This window comes from Podarcis erhardii (genome assembly GCF_964252035.2).
Source record: "Podarcis erhardii genome assembly, chromosome: 1".
In the NCBI taxonomy this organism is placed as follows: domain Eukaryota; kingdom Metazoa; phylum Chordata; class Lepidosauria; order Squamata; family Lacertidae; genus Podarcis; species Podarcis erhardii.
Window position 1 is genome coordinate 139,561,830 of NC_138497.1, and position 24,474 is coordinate 139,586,303.

The 24,474-nt window shown below is 41.0% G+C and overlaps 1 protein-coding gene across 41 annotated transcripts in view; it reads right to left on the minus strand.

Moving 5' to 3' along the window:
- MAP2 (microtubule associated protein 2) overlaps window positions 1-24,474 on the minus strand; it is a 343,536-nt gene that overhangs the window by 102,564 nt on the left and 216,498 nt on the right. For all 41 annotated transcript variants that reach the window (XM_081851870.1, XM_081851868.1, XM_081851863.1 and 38 more), the window contains one exon: window positions 19,879-20,164. In XM_081851870.1, coding sequence (XP_081707996.1) covers window positions 19,879-20,140 — 262 coding nt within the window. In that variant the 5' untranslated portion in view covers window positions 20,141-20,164. The remainder of the gene's footprint in view (window positions 1-19,878; window positions 20,165-24,474) is intronic.

Genomic DNA, 24,474 nt, shown 5'->3' on the forward strand with positions numbered 1-24,474 from the left:
TAAACATGCCCGGCTCCCTTAGCCGTTCCTCATAAGGCATCGTTTCCAGGCCTTTGACCATTTTGGTTACCCTCCTCTGGACACGTTCCAGTTTGTCAGTGTCTTTCTTGAACTGTGGTGCCCAGAACTGGACACAGTACTCCAGGTGAGGTCTGACCAGAGCAGAATACAGTGGCACTATTACTTCCCTTGATCTAGATGCTATACTCCTATTGATGCAGCCCAGAATTGCATTGGCTTTTTTAGCTGCCGCGTCACACTGTTGGCTCATGTCAAGTTTGTGGTCAGCCAAGACTCCTAGATCCTTTTCACATGTACTGCTCTCAAGCCAGGTGTCACCCATCTTGTATTTGTGCCTCTCATCTTGTATTTGTGCCTCTCATAGAAGACATCTGAAGGCAGCCCTGTTTAGGGAAGCTTTTAATGTTTGATGTATTATAGTATTTTTATATTTTTTGGAAGCCGCCCAGAGTGGCTGGGGAAGCCCAGCCACATGGGCGGGGTATAAATAATAAATTATTAATAATAATTTATTATTATTATTATTATTATTATTATTATTATTATTATTATATCTACATCTATATCTATGTATCTCCAATCCTATCATTGTTGGTTTACTTTGAGAAAATAAATTAGTTGTTCAGTTTTCTACCACTGTGATAACAAAAAAGAAAGAAAAAAAGAAAATGGAGAAAACACAACTCTTCATTTAGTCACAAGTAAAGTAAGAGATTGAGCAAAGATATAGCTATATGGGAGCCAGAAGAGAGGAACAACCCTAGCATAGTTAAATAATTATCTATTCTGCACAAGAAACAGTCACCTCCGCCAAAAGAAGCCTGAATTTCACTGATTTCAAAACTGGAGAATAAAAATAATCAAAAGGAGCATATCTAGAGCTAAAGTATTTATGAGCTACATGAAGGATGTTGAAAAATTATCCCGCAAAGAGGCACAGAATGGAAAGTGAACAGCACACAGTAAACATGGGCTACTATTATTCCTTTGGTTGGATAACTGACAATCGTTTTCTGTCTATGCAGCATAATTCTGACACATTCTATTAAGAAGAGAGTGACATGAAGATGCAGCAGCATGGTGCCCCTTTTCCCTTCAGGCTCTCACTGCCAGACAGACCCTGCTAAAGCCACTAGCCCTGCAATGCAGCACCAGCTGCACAGCTAATCTGCTCCAAGCATTAATTCTCAATCCACTAGCGAGGTAGTATGTTTAGTTAGACATCTTCCTCTTGCACATGACCATGAATATGCTGCCTAATAATTTATAAAAATGCAGTAGAGATAAGAATAGGGGGGTCTTTGGCCAGACAAAAATAGTTTGCTGCTAACCATTCAAAACCTGCTAAAGATGAAATTCTGAAGAGCAGCAATTCATCCTTCTCTCAAAGTCAGCATATATGTGTGCGCGCGCGCACACAGAGACAGAGAGACAGAGAGACAGAGAGACAGAGAGAGAGAGTTCCATCAATTTAAAAGGCAGCTATATTTTCTACAAATACAAAGCTGGCACCACAACTGCATGCAAGATTACTTACTGGCTTCTGACTTTAAGTTGCACAGAACTGGTGATAGCTCAAAGCCTACTAGGTGCCCCCCCCCCCAGTGTGGACTGGGACCTACAACTGGGTTTAACCTACAAATTATGCTTTTGTATGTGCACCAGCAGCACTGCCAATATACATATACTGGAAGGAAGGAAATAAACAGCAGGTCCCATTTAGTATGTTTTGGCAACAGGTCACAGTGACTGATGAGTTGTTATTCAGCACTTTGGACAGCACGATGGTTAAAAAGTACTGTTAAAAAGTACCCAGTGGATTTTACATGGACATGGATCAATCCTATGTAAAGCTTACTTATCTTTTATTGTATAGGTAAAGGTAAAGGTACCCCTGCCCGTACGGGCCAGTCATGTCCGACTCTAGGGTTGTGCGCCCATCTCACTTAAGAGGCCGGGGGCCAGCGCTGTCCGAAGACACTTCCGGGTCACGTGACCAGCGTGACAAGCTGCATCTGGCGAGGCAGCGCAGCACACGGAACGCCGTTTACGGAACGCTGGTAAGCGGTCCCTATTTATCTACTTGCACCCGGGGGTGCTTTCGAACTGCTAGGTTGGCAGGCGCTGGGACCGAGCAACGGGAGCGCACCCCGCCGCGGGGATTCAAACCGCCGACCTAGCAATGGACAAGTCCTAGGCACTGAGGTTTTACCCACAGCGCCACCCGCGTCCCTATCTTTTATTGTATGCATGTATGTAATTTATCTGCTTGTTAATTTTCTGTTTCTCTCCTGGTTTTTAATGTTTGTTTTTGTAAGTTGCTTTGAGTTTGACTTTTTAGGCAAAAAGCAACTAACAGATATGATTAAATAAATAAATAAATGAATGAATAAATGTCATTTATATAGGTTTTCCAATAGCACAGTTCTCTTGGTTGGTCACAAACATAATATATAGCAAAATAATAGTATGGAAATATATATTGTTGTTGCTATTATTATTTGATTTATAAAATTTTCTAAATGCTTAGACAGAGGTTAAGATCTATGATAGATTTTATAGTGGCTATAAGGGCTACTGAAGAGACTATTATGGGAAAGGAGAAACCAGGAGCCAAAGGACAGTTTGCTGCAGCTGACCCAGTGGTGATTATGGAGGCTTTTCTTCTTTCTCTATCCACAGAAAGACAGAACTAACATAGATCTACTGATTCTTAATTTATTTTGCAAATAAATGTATCAGTTTATTTTCACCCCCAAATGAAAGCAATTCTCCTGGTTTTCCAAAATATCCTGGCAAAGTTCTGATACATCATGCATGCTTTCTACTCTGTCTCTGAAACTGATTACACAGCAGAAAACAAATTACCTAAACGACCACATACAATTTCTGGAATAGGAAAAGGAATGCTAACATTGTTTTGACCTATGAAATTTTTTATGCAGAGTGTATGTAAATCAACCAAAAATTATTTGCAGTTTCTTTCTGTTTAATTATAAAGCAAATACACCATTAAAATATGGCTCTTCAAGAGTCTGGGTAATCAGATGGAAAGAAACAATGATTTAATTTCTTTCCAATTGCTCTTAAGCATAAGTGCAATAATCTAGAGTAGAAAATTATTTTATTAAACCACCCATTTTCCTACAGATATGACACCCAATACAAATACAATATTACATCCCAGATACAAAAATGTGGATTTAACCTTTCAATGTTTGTTTAATGTGGACAGTGAAGGGAGGCTCAATATTGATAACTTGTCCATAGGAAAATCATAGAATCACAGAATTCTAGAGTTAGAAGGGATGCTGAGGGTCATCTAGTCCAACTCCCTGCGATGCAGGAATCTCAACTAAAGCATCCATGACAGATAGCCAGCCAACCTCTGCTTAAAAACCTCCAATGAAAGAGAACTCACAATGTTCTGAGGGAGTCCATTCTACTGTCAAACAGCTCTTACTTTTGAATCTGCAGGAAAAGTCTGGGTCTAAATAAAGAAGGAGGAAATATAACTTTGACTCTATTTTGTCCAGAAGGCAGGTACTTTTAAGACAATGCTTCTTGAAAGTAAGTCAAAGTTTACAAAGAGCTTTTTGTATTAGCCAGACATCCTGTGGAAGTCAGCTTGACTCTGTTCTTGTAGGGAGGAAGAGAGTTTGTGAGTTTGTGTTACTCTTGTGGTTGCTGTTATGGACAATGACTGAGGCGATAAAAAAACATTGTCTCTCTCAAAAGACTTAGATGCAAACTGTAGCGCAGTGCCAGGGCAGCTGCTTGGAGTGCAGAAGGGTCAATCCTAGTCTAATTCTAGTCCAGGGAGGAGACTCTAAAACCTTGAGAGAGCCACTGCCAGTTTCAGAGGTCACTGTAAAATTAACAGTGGTGGAGTGCTTCTGTTTGGAAATTCATTCCAAACTTGCTATTCAGCCAGGCAGCTGTGTGTGTGTGTGTGTGTGTGTGTGTGTGTGTGTGTGCTTGCTTGCTTGCGCATGCATAAATATATATATTACCACCCTTCATCGAAAAGATCTCAAGGTTGTTCACAGCATCAAAATACTGCACAAATAAAAGCACAAAATACATAATATAAACAAATACAAATACAAAAGGAAACGAAAAACCTGTCACTCACAAACATATTTAAAAGGCTGTAGAATGTTCAATCAGAGCAAGGCCAGGTTGAAGAGAAAAAATTTCGCCTGTCACCTAAAGATATGTAATGAAGGTCCCAGTTGAGCCTCTCTGGGGAGAGCATTCCACAAGGGGGGAGTCACTGCAGAAAAGGCCTGTTCTCGTGTTGCCTCCCTCCAGACCACTTGTGGATATCTGGCATATGAAGAAGGGCCTCATGTGATAATCACCGCTTTGAGATTTTTCTTAAAAATATAAAGCGGTATAGAAATGAAATAATTAATAATAATAATCAAAGGGTTCAGATCAGTTTATATGGGGAAATGTGGTCCTTGAGGTACTGTGTTTCTGAGCCAATTAAGGCTTTATAGATGAAAACCAGCACTTTGAATTAGAGGCCCAGAAACCACTTTGGCAGCCCGTGCAGTTGGGCCAGGCTTGGTGTTATATGCTCATACTGTCTTGCCCCAGTGAGCAACCTGGCTGCCAAATTCTGCACCAGCTGAAGCTTCCGAACCATCTTCAGAGGCAGTCCTGCGTTTAATGCATTGCAGTAATCTAACCTGCCTTTATTTTGGGAATTAATGTGAGCAGCCTGAGATGTTTCTTTTTAGTTATACCTGGCAATGCTTAGTCCCCTGGTAATGGGGACTCTGTTTCTTAGTTTAGTATCTATCTATCTATCTATCTATCTATCTATCTATCTATCTATCTATCATCTATCTATCTATCTATCTATCTATCATCGTTCATTTGTTTGTTCGTTTGTCTTTTAATCATATTCATGTAACCTTGTGCAGTTACTACCAAGGAAAAAATGGCCTGCTATTCTTTGTCTGACAGACTGAATCTTTCTCAGACCATTCACAGACTGTTCAGTTTGCTGTGGGTCTGCTCCTGAATGCTAAACAACCTCCCATACTGCCTACTTTCTCTCAGAGGAGCTTAAACAGGAACCTCAGCTAGGGCACTGAAATGTTGGCATGGCAACGTTGAAGAGAAAAGCTGCAACCTCTGGCATCCTGATGAGCCGTAGTAGCAGCTTGTTTATATAGCTTGCTGTTTTGCAGCATTTCAGTGCAATCTCTCCTGTTTATCCAAGACCGTATTTCAAATGAATGAATTCATATTTTATGAATGAGTACTCTAGAGCTAACTGGAGAAATGATTTGGGGAAGCAAGCATACAAAGTTGCCCAAGTGGGTGTGTAACTTCAGTGACCTTTAAGGAATCATGTTTGGGATCACTATAGGCAGCTTTGTTAAAAACGAGCTCAGGCATGGCGGCAAACTTTGGCAAAGAGCTGCAGGAGCATACTACTTTCCTCCGGGAACGTGAACCACACAACAGCCTAAGGCTGCTGGAGAAAGGACAAGGGAACACTCAGTCAGACAAGGAAAACACATATAAAATCTCTGGAGTCAAATCCATTCATTCAAGGCAAGAAACGGAATTATTCAAGAAATGAATTTATCCCCTTTGAAGAAAGACAGGGGAAAAAAGCTGCAGCAGTTTCTCCCAGCTAACTGTTCAAATTCTGATTCAGCACATACTAAAAAGCAAAGTTCCATATTTATCAGGTGACCTTCGTGGACAGCAAATAATCCCACAAGAAAATTATGGTCTAAAAATTATGTGTAAAAGATGTTTTAAAGTTTCTACAACCTTTTTCTGGGGAAAGCTGCAAAATCTGCTTGCCATGTTACTTTGCCAATAGACATGTTGAGTTGGATCCTGACTAAGGGTGAAATTCTATATTCACCTACCTGACAGCAAGCCCCATTGAAGTCAACGGACTCTACCTCTGAGCAGACATACGTATAGAGAATTGTGGTGTTAGCTGCATTTTGTTCATAAAAATCATAAGACTTAAGTTGATCATAACTATATTTTCACACTGATTTCAGTGTGATCTAAACACAACTAACAGTCTGGATCCAACTTGTATTGACTAGAAGGACAGCAAAAGAGAACTAACATTTTAAAAAGAAAAGAAAAATCACATTTTATAAATCAGGTGTAAAAATTAAAGCCTGCAACTCCAGATTTATTAAAATGCAAATATCAGCTGACAAAGCAGAATGATAGATGACTAATTTAGAGGGGAGGGTTACCAAGGTGCTCAGTTCAGTTGCCACTCTATGTATGCCCCAGAACGCCTTGGCTCCTTTGCTCTACAGGTTATTCTGCAATGAGTGTGCAAGCACAACGGAGGAAGCAATCCTTTTTATAGACTAGCTGCTTTCACTGAAAAGCGGCTTCTGGCTGTCATGGGATTGAGATGTGCAAGAACTCTATTTGCTAATACCTAATGTGAGACCTAAGCCTTTTGCCAACTGCTAGCCCAAGCAAACCTCAATTCAGTCATTATTTAGTCCTGAGGAGGTTGAAGCTTCCATCCACTGCCCCATAGCAATAATCAATAGCCGTTTGCTTTCCTCTCAGCTGATGCACATCTACTTTCATGCCCTGAATGCGGAATCTCTGTTGCCTACATTTCAAATATGACATGGACTTAGGGCACTCTGTATTGAATAACTCATGGAACAACCTATGCTCCCTTAGTTCAACCTCTCTCATCTTTGTGTGGAACCTTGTACAACCACTTAGCACCTCAGAAACAACCACTGACACCCGGTCCAAGTTCACCTCTTGTCACAGGTAACCCCTTCCCTTAGGGTATTTAAACTGTTTCCCCCAGAGAGATTATTTTGTTTAGTCAGAAGTCTAATGCACAACACAGTTTCAGTAGGTTCTGTATGTCTCTCACTCAGGCTGGTTTAAGGTCTGCTCATGCCTGCATTACCTCTCGTCCCCCAGAGAGAGGTCTGGTGGCCTCCTCTATCCTGTCCCCCGGGTTCTCCCTTAAGGAAAGTTTCTCTGTTTTTGAATCAATAGGGGGTTCTCATTTTGCATCAAGATGTTTGTATTTGTGGACTTCCAGGGAGGAATCATGGTCGACTAGTCGTCTCCTCACAACATTCCATCAACAGAGATCATTATTTGCTGATTAAAGATAGCCAAGCCATAAATCTTGGTTATCACATTACCTCTGGAGGAACAGAGATAACAGGGACTTCCAATGCTCTGAAAGGGTTGCTCTTCACAATGAGAGACTAAGAAATTTTCCATGGACAGATGGAAAGCTATGGCCCACACGAAATAGGTTTGGAAGATTGAGTGTGAATTAATGAATATACACTAAGTAAATAACTATGAATTAATAATTTTCATATATGACCACAACAAAGAGACTCCCGTGGGAATAAAGATCAAGGATTTATTGTTTCTCAACACAGTAAAATTGCTTTGTTGGCCCGGAGAAAGACTATTGTTGACATTTATCCATAATAAAAAATGGAAAACTTCCTTTAGACTTTTTGTGTGGAAGGAAAATTGAATGGACTTGAGATGTCCTGGTCTGAAGACTGGGAATATATTGCCTAGCAGAAGGAGAAACAGCTGGAGTGAACAATTTGAATATTTTGAATAATTTTTATATATACAACTGAGAGAATTGGATGTCTATTTTATTTCTCTTTCATTATCTTTTCCCCTTATTTATCATTTCTATTTTTCTGTTACTTTTCCTTTTCCTTCTTTGCTTGGAGGGCAACCAAAATGGTCAAAGGCCTGGAAACGATGCCTTATGAGGAACGGCTAAGGGAGCTGGGCATGTTTAGCCTGGAGAAGAGGAGGTTAAGGGGTAATATGATAGCCATGTTCAAATATATAAAAGGATGTCACATAGAGGAGGGAGAAAGGTTGTTTTCTGCTGCTCCAGAGAAGCGGACACGGAGCAATGGATCCAAACTACAAGAAAGAAGATTCCACCTAAACATTAGGAAGAACTTCCTGACAGTAAGAGCTGTTTGACAGTGGAATTTGCTGCCAAGGAGTGTGGTGGAGTCTCCTTCTTTGGAGGTCTTTAAGCAGAGGCTTGACAACCATATGTCAGGAGTGCTCTGATGGTGTTTCCTGCTTGGCAGGGGGTTGGACTCGATGGCCCTTGTGGTCTCTTCCAACTCTATGATTCTATGATTCTATGATTCTTTTCTTTTTTAGATGTCCTCTACTCTGGGTCAATGAAGGGACTGTATGCAAATGAAGCTGATGGCTGGCTGGTGAAGGACCCTGTGGGAGAGGCAGGGCAGGGCAGCTCTCCCAGGGTAGGAGGCTGGGAAGAAATATAGTTTAAGCGGACTTCCGGGTTAGCGCCTCCGGCAATGGCGGAGCTCCTCCGATCGGGAGGAACTTGCTCCATGGAAAGTAGGGTCTGAACCGCCACGACGAAGGCGGAGACCCACTGAAATCACAGGCGAAAGAAGCCTGTGAACTTGGGATTCAGCTGGCACCCTTTGCGCCTCCCCTACTCGCGGGGAAACCCTGTTTTGCGGATCCGGAGCGACGTGGGGTGAGCGGCGCGGTGCTTTGAATCGATTGCTTCTTTCACGGAGTGAAGCCGCATTGCTGCTGCCGGAGAGCGCTGACTTTTTCCTGTGGACAATTGGACTTTAAACAACAACCCGTGAGTAGTACGGAAAATTGGATCTTTAAATACCTTAATTTGACATCGAACGGGGAAGGTTCAAAACAGGAAGTCCGCCTTCCCCTTTTGCAAATTGACTGAAGCAAAAAGCTTACAAGTTAAGGTCTTGGAAAGCCTTATGTAAAGGATTAAACTTCCATCGATTGAAATTATTATACCCTCCTTGGAAGCAGGAGAAGAGGGGGGAAATTTTGGACCGTGTATCCTGCAGGAGAGAGTGATTAGAATTAAATTGCCACTGCTCTGAACCTGGGAACGGACTGACAGTGATTGACGTTTTCAATGACAGCGAAGAGAACGGATTTTAACAGTCGGTTGAATAAGAGAAATATATTGTTTCCATTGTCTGCTTCTGCGTTTAAAAGGGAGGAAAAGTAACTGAAGATTGAAACCAAGTTTACTTTTTGAACTTTCTTTGAAAGGATTGATACAAATGGAGACTGTTCCCCTCTAGAGGGAGCTTTTGAAACTGTTACAAGAGTGGAGCTGGGAAATCTCCAGCTGCTTGATAAGAAGTGTGGGAACTAGAGATTGACCTTAGACATTCGAGACGTCGACAGGAGAAGCCTTAGTAACTGCATTTTGCAAGATAAACTATTTGTTGGAACAGCTTCATAAAAAAATGGATGTTATGACTACTAAAACTGACATTTTGGGACCAAAAGTGAGCATCAATACAGAAATTATTCAGGATTTGGCACAGGAATCTATTTTAACAGGACAAATTGTTGAAAAGGAGAAGGAGAAAGTTGCTGTTGTCGAACCTAAAGCAATACAAGGGGGAGCCTTAGTCTTACAGAGGCAAATCGAAGACTATAAGTTGAGGCCCTTTATGACTGAAACTAGAAAAAGTCAGACTCTGAAGATCGGAGCCTGGCCTGGACTGGAAAAGGAAAGTTGGAAAGATCCCTCTATGCAGGGATTAACTGACTTTTGGAATATGGACTTGGGTCAGGAGGAGATTGGAGTTCTGGGGGCCTTTGGATTTGGAGGAATTTTGAAACATGCCCTGAAATACTTTATGGATCCTAGCTTTAATTGTGGAAATTTGGCTGACCTGTTGAGAGGGAGTGGAGGTGTCGTTGGATTGGAGTTTCCTCGAGATCTGCTCTTTAGCATCAAAGAATATGAAGAAGAACCGCAGAAGGGACGTGGAAGAGAGTTAAGAGCCTCTGACATAAGATCTCCAGGTTGATGGACTGTATGGAGTGGACGGAAGTGTCTGGCAGAGCCCGAAACCGGGGAGAGGAGATGGTGGAAGAAGATTGGAAGATTTAAAGTCTATATATAGAAATATTGTAAAATTAATGAGTGACAGGAAAATGTTGGAATGAATTTTTATGGCCTTAGTAGAAATGCTATAAGGAGTTAAGCTTAAATAAGTATACTAATTTTAATGGAAATAAGATTAAAAATAGGTTAAGATATTTATATGATAGAAAATGGAGAAAGATGGAAAGGAATTGCTGAAACAATTAATGGAAGTGGAATACAAAGAGGGAGGTGAGAGGAGGTCGATGATATAAGGGAATGAAAGTTAGAATATGGAAAAGGTATGATGTATGTTTTAAAATTGTTTTTGTTTTGTTTTGTTTAGTTCATTGTGTTAGATAATGTGTTAAGGTTGTGTTTTGTATGGTTTACATATTGTATTGTATTGTTTTATTTTTTCTTGATCTTCTTGTTGTTGTTTTTTAATCTTTTCTCTCTTGTCTCTTTTTCCTTTTTAAAAAAAGTAATAAATATTATTTTTTTTAAAAAAAGAAATATAGTTTAAGCATCCATCCATCTAAGGACCAATGGCCAGCCTGCTTCTTCATATCTGTGCCTAAATCAGTATGGGCCAAAGTGTGCAATGTATAACAATTAATATCACGATCTCCTTTTGGGGGGGGGGTGAAAAAAAAGCAGAGCAGTTCATTATAACAGTTTATATCGCAGGAGACTAATCATCAACAGGATAAGCATCATGCTTGGGCTTTCATAGAATAAATTGCTGAGCAGAAATAAACATAGGCCTATTTTCTTTCTGATATTCCTATTTAGAAGTATCTGCTTACCCTGCACTTAGTAATTTTTTCAAAATATCAACAGAAAATGAATGTCTGAAACTAAATATCTAATATTCTAGGCTGCATCAACAGAAATACAGTGTCCTAATCAAGGGAAGTAATACTCCCGTTCTATTCCGCCTTGGTCAGACCATACCTGGAGTCCTGTGTCCAGTTCTGGGCACCACAATTTAAGAAGGATGATGATAAGCTGGGAAGTGGACAGAGGGCGACCAGATGATCATGGGTCTGGAAAACAAACCTTATGAGGAACGGCTGAGAGAACTGGGTATGTTTAGCCTGGAGAAGAGGAGACTGAGAGGAAATATGACGGATGTCAGGGAACTGCCATTGGCTCAGAGGCTAGAGATAGAGGGGGAGTTGTGTTACAGGGAGCCTCCGAAAATCTTGTGAAGCAGTTCCTCTTCCAGTGAGGAGGAAAGCCCCACCTCCAGTGGAGAAGAGGTGCAAGGACCAGAGGTGCTAGAAAGAGCCTTAACACCGCGCCTGAGCAAGCCGGAGAGGAGGGAAGCAAGCCCCTGCCCTCGCCCATCATGCGCAGTAGTTTGAGGTGCAGGGAGGGGCGGAAAAGGCTGGGGGTGACGAAACTTTTATGTTGGGGGAGGTAAAAGAACAGACCACTCCTGGATTCTGCTAGCGATTGAGCCAGACATGAACTTATGACGCTCTTCACTGTAAATAGTTTGCACCAAAATAAAGCCTGGAAAAGACAGGTCAGAGTCCTGCCTGGTTACTCTCGAGCAACCACAATAGCATCTGACAATAGCCATCTTCAAATTTCTAAAGGGCTATTACATGGAGCATGGATGAAGATTTATTTTCCCTGCTCCAGAGGCTAGGACTCAAAACAATGGCTTCAAGTTACAAGAAAGGAAATAGGGTGGCACTATTTGCACTAGCAGCAAGAAAGATAAGGGCAACCTTTCTGGATAGTGCTAGTGCTAAACCCTAGGGACGCTGACTAGAAGTAACTTTCCTAAATTGTAGACTTGTCCTGGTGTGGTGCATGTATTGTTTTTATTTATTATTTATTTTTGTAGCTGTGTGGTTTGTGCTCATACTGTATTAGCTATAAACAATATATATATGTATTTCAAAACTAAAGAACTTTCTGACAGTAAGAGCTGTTTGACAGTGCAACAGACTCCCATGAGAGGTGGCGGACTCTCCTTCCTTGGAGGTTTTAAAGCAGAGATTAGGTGACCATCTGTCATGGATGATCTAGTTGAGATTACTGCACTGAAGGGGTTGGACTAGACAATCCTCAAGATCCATTCCAATTCTACAATTCTATGATTCATTCAGAACATGAGCTCCAGACCAAGCAAAAAAGTGATCTCAACCAGGATCTTGGGAAGGTTCTCTAGGTATAAAATTCTATGGCTCACGGATTTCATTTGAGACACATTTTTTAAAGTGAACTCTCCTGATTAGCACTTTCTGAACAAATACATAAATACGAACACAGTCATATTTCATGTTTTGCACATCTCTGAATTTTGCAAAATGGTTATTGGCTCCAAAATGCATGTTTTATTTTAAAGGGTGATAAAATATTTTGGGGAAAAATGCATATTGAAATGCCAATTTTGTGAGTAAATATGTCAAAAAATAAAGTAAATTTGTATGTATGTTTTTGTTGTTGTTTTTAAATGGAACTTGCAGATTGATGCTGAAATAACAGACTGGATTTTTCAATGCACATATGCATGGACCAGAAGCAGATTGATCCATCTATCCCTAATATATTTCCCTAAGTGCTGGACTTGAATTCTTTTAGTCCAGAAACTGTGTTTAATTCTGCAAGGACTCTTGTCAGTTTCCTGGAGGCAAGGACAATGCACGGTACAAAGATGAGAAATGCTGCAATGCTGCAGTGAGAAAAGGATGAAACAGTGCCAGGATCAGCAGCAATTGCTCGACGCACACACACACACACAGAGAGAGAGAGAGAGAGAGAGAGAGAGAGAGAGAGAGAGAAGAGGGAATGTGGATGGAAATGGACTGGAATGGGTGGAAATATGAACATTGATTTTCTGTCTAAAGTAATTCTAGTTACAAGATCCATGCTTCTGAACTGCAAAGAATACAGTATCCTCTTCAAATACCTTTGAGAAATAACACCAGGCTTTGGAAGAGGATTTCTCACTTTCCCCAGTGCCCAAACTAGGAAACGAGAATATATGTTTCAAAACTAGCAACACTCTTCAAATTCACTAAGAATCAATAAGAAGCTTCTCGTGGATTTGCAGCAATGCCGGGTAAGGGCCTTGTTGAAAATGAGGAGGAACCAAGAGTGGAACAACCATCTCTGAATCACCTGCCTGCTGCAGAGTCAGCATATGTGGACACAGGCAATCCTTCTGCCTGGCTGAGGAACTTTTTCTGCCTGGCTGAGGAACTATTTCTGAACATCGCCTGCAGGAAGATTAAACAGTCTGCAAGGAAAGAAGTGTGGAGACAGGCACAGGGATATAAAAAGAGCATCCAATGTTTCTAGGGCTTAATTGCTACAATATTCCCCCAGACAAAAAGAGAATAAATGTTACAGGTTACTTACAAATAATAATCCCCCCACCTTCCACACAGTGCTACACTGGGGTAGGGTAGATCCAGCACCAGGAGTACTATATCCTGCCTTTAAGGGAATAAAAGGCTGCGTCCTATGGGGAATAACCCTTCCATTTCCTACAGCAATGCCGGGGAACCTCCAGCTTGTGGGCTTCCCATTTGGTCTGTGAGGTTGTTTTGGCCATCACTAGAATTGCCACCAGTCTATCTATTTGCCTACTTTTCATTTGTGTAAGAATGCCCCAAGTAAAATCACTCATCATGGCCAATGCAGAAGATTAAATCTCAGAAGATTTTAAAAGTGAGGTTAGGCTCAACAAATCTTGAGAGATGCTGAAAGAGCAAAGCAAGGGGAAGGTAGCAGTGCAAACAAAAAAAATGTCATTTGCAGCGATGGATTATGTGTTTGTTAGTGATTATAGAGAAGAGAAGACTCCCTGGAAAAGACCCTGGTGTTGGGAAAGATGGAGGGCACAAGGAGAAGGGGACGACAGAGGACAAGATGGTTGGACAGTGTTCTCGAAGCTACCAACATGAGTTTGACCAAACTGTGGGAGGCAGTGGAAGACAGGAGTGCCTGGCATGCTCTGGTCCAGGGGGTCACAAAGAGTCGGACACGACTAAACGACTAAACAACAACAACAATAGCTATTAGGTTATAGCATTAACTCTGCGGTTAGCTGTGCCATTTTATGTCCATTGCACAATGTATCCCCCAAAACAACAAGAATGAATAGAAAGTAAACCTAAGTTACTTCATCTTATCAAATCAGAAGTTAGCCCAATCCGCAATTTGGGTAAGAGGAAGTAATAAAATTTAAATGGATGATTCCTATGTTTTATTTTTTAATTAAATTCTAAAAGTTTTTTTAAGTGATAGGGTGAGATATACATTACTATGAATAGTATTGGCATTTGCTATTGCTTCTTAAAGCACAAGGCATGTTGTTGTCTAGTGATGTACTAACATGGAATTAGAAACATGCTCCTTGCCTTGAAAGAGAGACAGAAACAGAAAGGAGAGGCAAATGGAGGGAAACAGGTTATAAATACTCTGGAAGCACTGGGTAATAATGCTGAGAGAAAAGCAGCTGTGAGGAAGCAAAATGGAAAGAAATGGTTTGAAAACAGCAGTTGAGGGTATTTCCCAAAAGATCAATGACTTAATCTCCCATGTTTTCAAAATCAGCTATAAGGGAGGATTCCTTCCCTCCCCAACACCTGAAGCAGGTAGATACAGAAGCAGGACTCACTTAATTCAGTAGGACACCCTCCCTCCCTCCCTCCCAAGTGTGCTTATGATCACAGCCTTAAAGTCTTGTTCCAGCCATGATCTCTAGAAAACAAGCATTAAAATGAGTTAAGAGTTAGATGTATTTCTGTATGTTTCGTTCTTGGTCAAATGAGTTTGTCATCCATAATGCTATAATTTTACAACTTCTTTATGCAACATATATACAAAAGCTGGTTCAGCCATCAGTGTTTTGCCCTTTTCCACAAGCTTATGGTAGGCTGTCTGACTATTTTAAATTTGTTTATACATTTATATGCTAATAGTCACCTTATTCTTTCACCTTATCAAAAAACAGTATTTGTAAAACTGCAGGAGGGATGGATATGTGGATACACTGATGATGTCATAGACATCATGTCATGATGTCATAGCCAATAGGTAATATTCATGGCTGGCTTTTTGCTAGTTCAAGCAGAAAAATTTTGTTCAGAGCTTGCTCCATTTGAGCAAGTAGCATGTTTGCATCAAAGTGGATGAGGGTAGTTTTAAATCACTCCTGTTGTTCTTTATTAGCCTTCATTTTTAGACTCAGGGTGGAACTTCATTTCTAATGATAAATGAGCAGGGGAGCATTTTTATTTTTATTTTCAGACTTCTATATAACTAGTTAATGTAATCATGGTTTTCCCCAAACCTACATTTACATTATTCTAACAAAGATATTTCCAGGGCTGTCAATTTATGAAAGAACTTAGGGCCTGGAGATTTAAAACTATCCAATTCTTGAGAAATTATGAATAGCTTTTTCATAAAGTACTGTCAACAGCTAGTAAATGGTGCTAAGATTATCCTCTTAGCATGCATAGTTGCATACACCACCAAGGGCAGTTGTTCATGTGAGAAAGATGAATTCCTTAATTCATCCTAATGCACTGAGGCTGAAAAAAAATGTATTTGCCTGAAGAAAAATCCTAAAGAAATATTAAGTTACTTTCAGCAATAAACTTTTATGAATGCCAAATTATTCTTTTTATGCAATGATTATATTTTACATAAAGATAAATCTTGAAATGTTTGCACTTTTTGCAGGTAAAGCAGAATATGGGTAGGCTTAAGCCTTCAGAAGAGTAAGTGTGCATGTGGTTACATCTACTGCCTGGATTCCAACCAAAAGCTCAAGTTGGCAGGTAATGCTAATGAGCTCCCCAAAGCAGATGCTCATCTGGTCAGTATGTCGCTTTCCAGCAAAGCACTGGCTGAGAGAAACTTGCAGTAATTCCCAATAAGCATAAACGCTGGCTTGGATCCAAAGCTGCCCTCTAGCTAGCCGAAAGACTCTTCCACTCATTGACAAGCCGTTTCTGATACAGTGGTACCTCAGGTTGCCGTTCCGGAGCCCATTCACAACCTGAACGCAAAACAACCCGTGTCTGCGCATGCACAGGTCGCAATTTGCTGCTTCTGCGCATGCACGTGATGTCATTTTGCACGTCTGTGCATGCGCGAATGACAAAACCCAGAAGTAACCTTTTCTGGTACTTCTGGGTCACCGCAGGATGCAACCTGAAAACGCACAACCTGAAGCGGACGTAACAAGAGGTATGACTGTATAGCAGAAGAATGATGCATTAGAAAGATGGCCCCAGATCCACTGAAGTTCTTCCACTTGCTAAATTTCTGGCACTTCACACATCTTTTCAAGACTCTGGACTGCCTACTATAGCTTATATGTTAGCAACTGTACGTTTCTTATTCACCATGTTTCTCTTTGGTAATGCAACCTCCAACACATTGTGGTAAGGTAAAGGTAAAGGGACCCCTGACCATTAGGTCCGGTCATGGCCAACTGGGGTTGTGGCGCTCATCTCGCTTTATTGGCCGAGGGAGCCGGCGTACAGCTTCCGGGTCATGTGGCCAGCATGACTAAGCTGCTTCTGGCGAACCAGAGCAGCACACGGAAACGCCGTTTACCTTCCCGCCGGAGCGGTACCTATTTATCTACTTGCACTGCTAGGTTGGCAGGAGACACCTTGTGGTACTTCACTGCAAAAGGTCTCCTAGTAGCATTTCATAGTACAACACTAATGCACTTCCTTCTGATGCTCACAATTCTTTGGATCCAGGTAACTTGACAATGCATATATAAATACTAGTTACATAGCCCTTGTCTCCAGCAGTCCAGGAGACACTGATTCTTCATAGCTCACTCTTCCTGTTTGAAGACCCAAGCCTTAGCTACTCTGCCCACTCCTTACCTACCCACATTCCATGAGTCATATTCTTCCCTTCTCTCATCTAAAGCTCAGTTCATCAGTGAAGACAAAGCTCTTCATTGTGCATGAGAGACACTGCTTCAGAGAAGCTGTTATCTCTTGCGTTGATGATGCATAGAGTTTGTAGCTTAATTAAACAAATCTGACTAATGTATTGGATCAAATAGGCGCATACAAACCCATTTCAGACCTATGCAGGTGGCTGGTTTAAGAATTGGTTTCTTCTGCGGCTGGATTGCTGTTTTATTATGCATATTGGTTTTATATATTTTAAGTCATCTTGCTCTGTTGTATTTTAACAAATTGTCAATATACGGCCCAGTGAACTATCACACTGAAGGGTGTGTTATAAATACATTAAATAATTATTATCAATAGTTTCATAATTTGTAATATACTTACAATGGATTTGCATTTGGGTTTATACATTGTGGAACTTCACACTGCAGCAGACTAAGGGGCCTGTGTATAGCCTGCCTCATTCACTGAGGCTGAAGATGCACGCCTCAGTATAAAAAGAACAAACAAACAAACTGACGGTTCCAAAGACCAAAATCAAGACCTTCCTGACAGTAAGAGCTGTTTGACAGTGGAATTTGCTGCCAAGGAGTGTGGTGGAGTCTCCTTCTTTGGAGGTCTTTAAGCAGAGGCTTGACAACCATATGTCAGGAGTGCTCTGATGGTGTTTCCTGCTTGGCAGGGGGTTGGACTTGATGTCCCTTGTGGTCTCTTCCAACTCTATGATTCTATGATTCTATTCTAAGACAACAAGTTTCTATCTTGGGTAGTCCAGATTGGTGCAATAAAACCTACACCAGCAGTTGGTACTTCCAGGAGGCTGGGGAAGAGACTTACCATCACTGCTCTCCCCAACATTTGCCTTTTAGTGCTGTCAGCCTCCTCTGGAGGAGAGATGGGGGAGACAGCTGCATGTGATCTACCCCAGGCACATCCAACAGGTAGATCTTGATCTACTGGTAGATCACTGGACATCCGTGGTAGATCACAGTAGCTCTTTCCTCCCCCTCCCCGAAAAAGCTTTGGCTCCCCCCAAAAAAGCTCAACAACTTTGCCCTGAAACCCCCCCCCCAAATGGCTTTCCTCCTCCCTCAAACTAGTTCAACAACTTTGACCTGAACCCCCCCAAAACAGGGGTAGATCACTGGCAGTTTTTAATTCTGTGAGTAGATTGCAGTCTCTTGGGAGTTGGCCACCCCTGATCTACCCCAACAAATCCCTGGCTGAACTGTATTTAAGCCAGACTCCTTGGAGTGAAGCAAGACCAATACCAGAAACTTTACTGATGATTAACTTTAATTTTTGCTTTATATTTATGTACTTGAGCCTAGATTATTGTTGGTGCTTTGTAATATTGAATTTATTCTGTGTTTGCTCAATTGTTGATTTTTGTTACTTTGAATTTATTGACAACTTCTGTATTTTTAAAAAAATGTGTTTCCAATGCTCTCTAGTTTGATGCTTTAAATGTTTTCTGTAAGCAACTTTGGGCAGGGGCAGAGGAAGGTGGGTGCAGACCGCCCCAGGTGTCACCACTGAGGGGGGTGACAAAATGCCGGCCGGCACTCACTGTGGGGCCTGCAGTGCACCCAAGCCACATGTCTCTCCTGGGAGAGACATGGTGGCTTGGGTGTGCACAGGCTCCGCGCTGCCCAAATGGTCCATCTGTTGCGCCTCCCCCCCCCAGCTGTAGGGTTGGCTGAGTGGGAGGAGGCAGGCAGACTCCAGAGGCCCCGCGGTGCGCCCAGTCCTCACCCTGCCCCTATGGGAGGCTTGCCCCACCCCTTGGTGCTCTGCCCCAGGTACCCAAGAGGCTTCCTCCACTGCTGACTTTGGGCACAGATTGTTGTGGGAAAGTGGTATATAAGTAAAATCAATCAATCAATCAATCAAATAAATCTACGCCATTGCCAGCACACCCAGTAGCAAGAAGGCTCTGGCCCAAATTATCTAACAACATTTGGCAAAGGGTTAATACAATTCAGTACTGAATGCAGTGGAGCTGTAGCTTTTAGCAGAGTAACTGATTACCCAAATGGCTTGATCTGACAAACTTCCTTATTCTGGAGCCCTCTCTCTGGAGTACTCTCTCAGTCAAGACTATCAGCAAAATCCAAGCTTTGTTTCTGAACTGCAACCACTTTCTAGACTTCAAGTAGGAAAACATGTGTTTGAATGGTTTCTCCCACAACAACAACCCCAGATCTCTTTGCACATACAAAACTGATATCTGAAGCAGAAGGATAGTCTATGCATTGCAGAACTTTCCCTCTAACGTTAATTTTTTTCTGAACTGGAAATGGCTTAATGGCTTGCAGGTCAGTATATGCATTAAGATTAAGCAGCTGGTCTGACTTTTCGTACAGCAAGTCACATGCTCATCTTCTAATATTTCATTTAACTCAGTTATATATTCAACAAAAATGGCAGTGGTGCCAGGAATCACATCCAATGTCGTGACAATAATGACCTCGGTTTTTAAAGTAAAATAGTGTAGCGAGCCAGGGAAGAAATCATTTATGACAGTGTCTGTCCTTGGTTTCACTCTTGAGACCTGATCCTGTAAAGTAGGACAACTATGGAACAGAGAAGCCTGCTTTATGCTGTGTCAGACAATTGTCCTGTCCAGCCTCACATTTCTGCTGTGTCTGGCAAAGCTGTCTAATGCCTTAGACCTTTTCCTGACCCATTATCTGAAAGGCTTTTTAATTAGAGGTGCCAAAGACACATAGTAGAGCACATCCAGGCAAAGGACGTGCTCTACCACCGAGCTGAGAGCCCTCTCTTTCTCTGTGTTGTGTTCCCTCCCATTAACTTTAGGATTTGACCTTGGCCCAGGCTGCCCCAAAATGCCTTTCACAAGAGAAATCTGTTCCATTTCCAATGTGTGGGCTGCACCACCTGCTGCAGTCTGATCTAGTGTAGGGTGAATCAGATACCAATATCTGCAGCGCTCTCCCCTTGAAAAGCAAGTCTTTAAAGGACAAAGGAAAGGGGGTCTTTTACCTGCAGTTTCTTTCTCTCCTGTAGCTAGTTCTCCATTGATCCCATTCTCTTTGGTTCTGGAGTATGAGCTCTGTTGCCCACGTGAACCATATCCGCCATCTTCATCCTCTCTGTATGGAAATCCATTGGCACTTCTGACTAGTCCTTCGCCTGTGCTGCTTTGCTCCTTCATCTCAGGGGAGTGTGAGTGCGAAGAAGCCTCTGCTATCTGACTTGAAGTCCAGTGTGGTGCCTTAGCTTCGTCCTTCCTGTCGTCAGCCATGTTGCTCCGCCTTTATAATTGTTCCTGTAACAAGAAATGAATAAAATATCACTATTATAGGGACATATCAGCACATGTGATGGGAGTGTCCAAAAACTGAAAGATTTTTTGAAAATGTATTTACAGAAATATCTTTCATTACAAGGCAAACAGTTCCCAGGACTCCAGGACTTACGCTACTTAATTTGTATAGTCATGATAGGTTGCAAATTAGAAATAAAGAACTCATTACACAACTATTAACCACTGCAATAACAACCGTCGTCAGGACATGGAAATCATTACAATTATTGACTATGGATCAATGGCATAATGCAATATGTCAAACAACATTACTGGAAAAACTGACACAAAAATAAAAAGTAGCCAGAGGACAAAAGAAATGAGACAATTTTTATGCAATTTGTTGTGATTTTATTGATTATACAAATAAAGAGGCGTATGGCAGAATAGCACCCACAATTTACAGCATAGTTTGGCGTGAATGAAGTATATATTTTAATTTCCTCTTTTCTCCCTTACTCCCTATAAATTCCTATGAATTAAAATTGTTATTGATTCGAAATACCTTTTACTAATGGTCAACAATCTAAGCTTGTATCCTATTATACATCATTTCGTGTCTGCAATAATTATGTATACTTTAACACAATTTGTTAATATACTCAGAAACATTGATCTGAACATAAACTGTTGTTTCATTTTAATTCTTGTTTTATGTAACTGTTCCATGTCATATGTCTAAATATAATAACTAATAATAAAAGAAAAGAAAAAAGAAAATGAATGGGAAATCTGTTAATATATGTATTTCCCCCTAATAATATGAATAAACTTCTTGCAAGACTATCTATAAATTGTCATGAAAGAAAAGCCACCATGGAAGCTTTGCTGTTGACTTCATTACAACAATGTAGCAAGGAAGCAAGGATTTTACCCAACATTCATTCATTAATTTACTTACTTATTTAAAATGCATATCCTACTATTATTTTGAGTTCATGTACAGTTATCCCATTTTATCCCAACATATGCCATATGCCATAGGTTAAATTAGTAGACGGAGCTTTTTTGGTAGAGCAGTAATTTTAACCCAGGTCTTAACCCTCACCATCCAATCCCATATACTATCTGGCTTGCTACTGAGAAGTCCAGCATATTTAGAAATACAATAAATCCATTGATGTCAGCACACTAGCTATTTGACTAGGTGCTAGGTGGAAGACAGGAGACAAAAGTTGGACGTAACTATTTAATTTAAAATTACAGCATGGATTAAAATTCACATATTGAAAACACCATGGAGCTTCAATCTTTTGGTTGTCAATTTTTAGGAAACAGATTTTTGGAGCAGCTTCCCATACCTTTAGATTCCAACCTTTGGATTCCCCACTGCTGCCAAAATGTCTACTCAGGAATGCCCACTCAAGCTTTGCCAGTGCAGAATATGGAGAAGAGAGACAGAAGCTATATTCACAAACCAGTACCTACAAAGTTGCATTCACTGCTGTAATTTCCTATAGGCAAAATTTGTTGCTCACCTCAACACTACAGGGCTAGCTGGACCAATTGTCTGACTATGAACATTCACTGCAAAAACAATTGTAAGTAAAAATGTCATTCTTCTAACAAGATGAACATACAAAATAGCTTTATATACACAAACCCATAACCTAGTATCATACTGGTGGCTTTTCAAGGTCTCACACACCAAGTTCTCACCTGCTACCTGAGATCATTTAAACTGGATATACTAATGACTGGAAAAGCCACTGTGTTATGACACCCAAACCATGCACTCTACCCAGTCACAGACCTCCCTGTGTTACTGCTGTAAAGTCCAATGAATGTAGTTTTTTATTACCAATGCAACAAATCTTAACTCTTTTAATGCCCCTTACTATATGTTCAAAATCTTTTGTAAAGAAATGCTCGCAAGCTGCAGAGATCCCTCTGTATAAGAAATGGAAGTCTTCTGTCTTTAAAATGACCCCTGTGTGGTGCATCTTACAGCAGGACCAAACATTGGCTCAATATGTTTAATAGAGGGTTACTGTGCAGAATGCAGATTAAATTCTCATGTTATTGGTAAGGTGCAGTACAAGATGCCAGAGAAATACCTGGAGTGAATCAAAACAACCTTCTCTGTGTTGTATGAGAAAATTGCAACCTGGAAAATTCTCCTAAATGCAGACTGGTAAGCAGAGAACACATGACAGGTCCAATAATTGCCACTTTTTTTCATTAGTAATTTTGGTAATCATTAAAGTAACTAATAATGTACTGAAAACATTTGCTCTTTTACTTAACTGTACAAATACTTAGCAGGCAAATAATTTTGCAATGGTGTTATTTTACGTAACAGCACAGTATCAGGTACTTTAAAACAAACTAAAAACATGCACAATGACGGGTACAGTGGTACCTCGGGTTAAAGACGCTTCAGGTTACAGACTCCGTTAACCCAGAAATAGTACCTCGGGTTAAGAACTTTGCTTCAGGATGAGAACAGAAATCATGCGGTGGCAGCGGGAGGCCCCATTAGCTAAAGTGGTACCTCAGGTTAAGAACAGTTTCAGGTTAAGAACGGACCTCCAGAATGAATTAAGTTCTTAACCCAAGGTACCACTGTACAAAAGAGGAGACATCAATCTACAGACTATGTTCTCAAATTCAAAAGATGTGCGTGAAGGCAGCCTGCCCTTTCTGATAAAGCTATTCATTTTTCTGCTACAAAGCTATTTGAATTGATTTACTTTTATAGCTCCCTTCATGCATTACTTGTGTAAAGGGGCAACACGTAGCTTCATGACCAGAGGCAGAGCAACACAATCATCTGGCAGCTCTTGGGATCCCACTGATCAGGGCCCACTGATGGAGATGCCATTCCCATCTATCCCAGTGTAGGCACACAAAGCAGAGGAATAAAGGGTTGGGAAGACACTGTTTTCACTCTTCTACAGTGCCCCAGACTGATGCTATGTTGGGGCATCATGGAAACATTACAATGGCAAGAGACTTGAGGGCATCTGCAGCAGATTATGCTCTGCTGCCTGCTGGCAATGAATAGAGGGGTCTGCTAGCATCGGGAAAGATCTGAGGGCATCACAGGGGACCCAGTGGAGGGCACTTTACTGAGGGTGCCCTCACGCCTGGCACTGGCCTTGAAACTCCAATATAAAGACTATATAAAATCAGACAAGCTAAATCCACTAATGTATTTTTGGTTCTGAGTAAGCTTGCATTTTGACTTCAAAAATTAGTCAATTTTCAGAATGTGTCGGGCGGGCAGTGTATAATTCATGAGGGGATCACATCTTGTGCGCTGACAGTAAAACCCAAGTAGGAAGGTGAGGGAGTTGAGGAAGGAGGACAAAAGGAGTGCTTGTGACCGCCTAGCCCAGGGGACAGCAACCTTTTTCAGCCGTGTCCTAGAGCCAAACAAAGGCTCTATACCCATTATATGTCTTCTCTAGGGTCTGCCTATTTCTCACTGAAGCTTTCTGGGAAGTTCTATACTCCAGTCATTTCTCCAGTCTCCAGTCGGCGAGAATGAGAAGGGATGTCCATATATTAATACTTGTGAAGTTTTTTCTTCTCCACTTTTAACTGAAGTCAGCTGCAACTAACTGGTGTTGATTAAAATACTTCCACAGAATAGAGAGTAACCCACCCACCCCCCAAGTTAAAAAGACATTTAAGAACTAAATAAATCTCAGTTATCTGTGGGATTTTACTCACAGATCTGCTCCCATTCTGCCCTTTTCCAGGTCCAAAATGACCTGTTGATGATTGTGTGTCAACTGAATGAGCACAAAATGGTTGCAGTCTTTGGTAGCATTTTAATATGTTATACCCATATTGTGTTTTGAAATTAGAGGGGACACTTTCAGAACATGAACATGTAATTTAGGTGCTACATTAGATATACGTGACGGAGCCCAATAAACGAACAAAGGGATGCCATCCTGTGCTTAATGTTAACTACACCTACTCCATTAATTTCTACTGCATATGGAATCAGAGGCTACAAGTGCAACATTGATGTGAAGGACACATCTTAGCAACGGATGTTCATCAGTACTGCATTGTCCACTGTTTATGTCAGCACAGCATTTTGCCTTGTTTCTAAAATGGATTTCCTGAAATAGCAAAGAAGAAGAATTAGTTGAGGGTTATTGTTTCAAAAATTACACTGTTTGAGTTTATTGCATGCTTTGAAGAGGCCATGGGGTAGGCAGAGATGTGTGAGAGGAAGATGTCTACTGAACAGAGGAATAAGAAAGCTATACAAATTCCTCAACAAGACCGGATTTTGATGATGTTATTTGTCT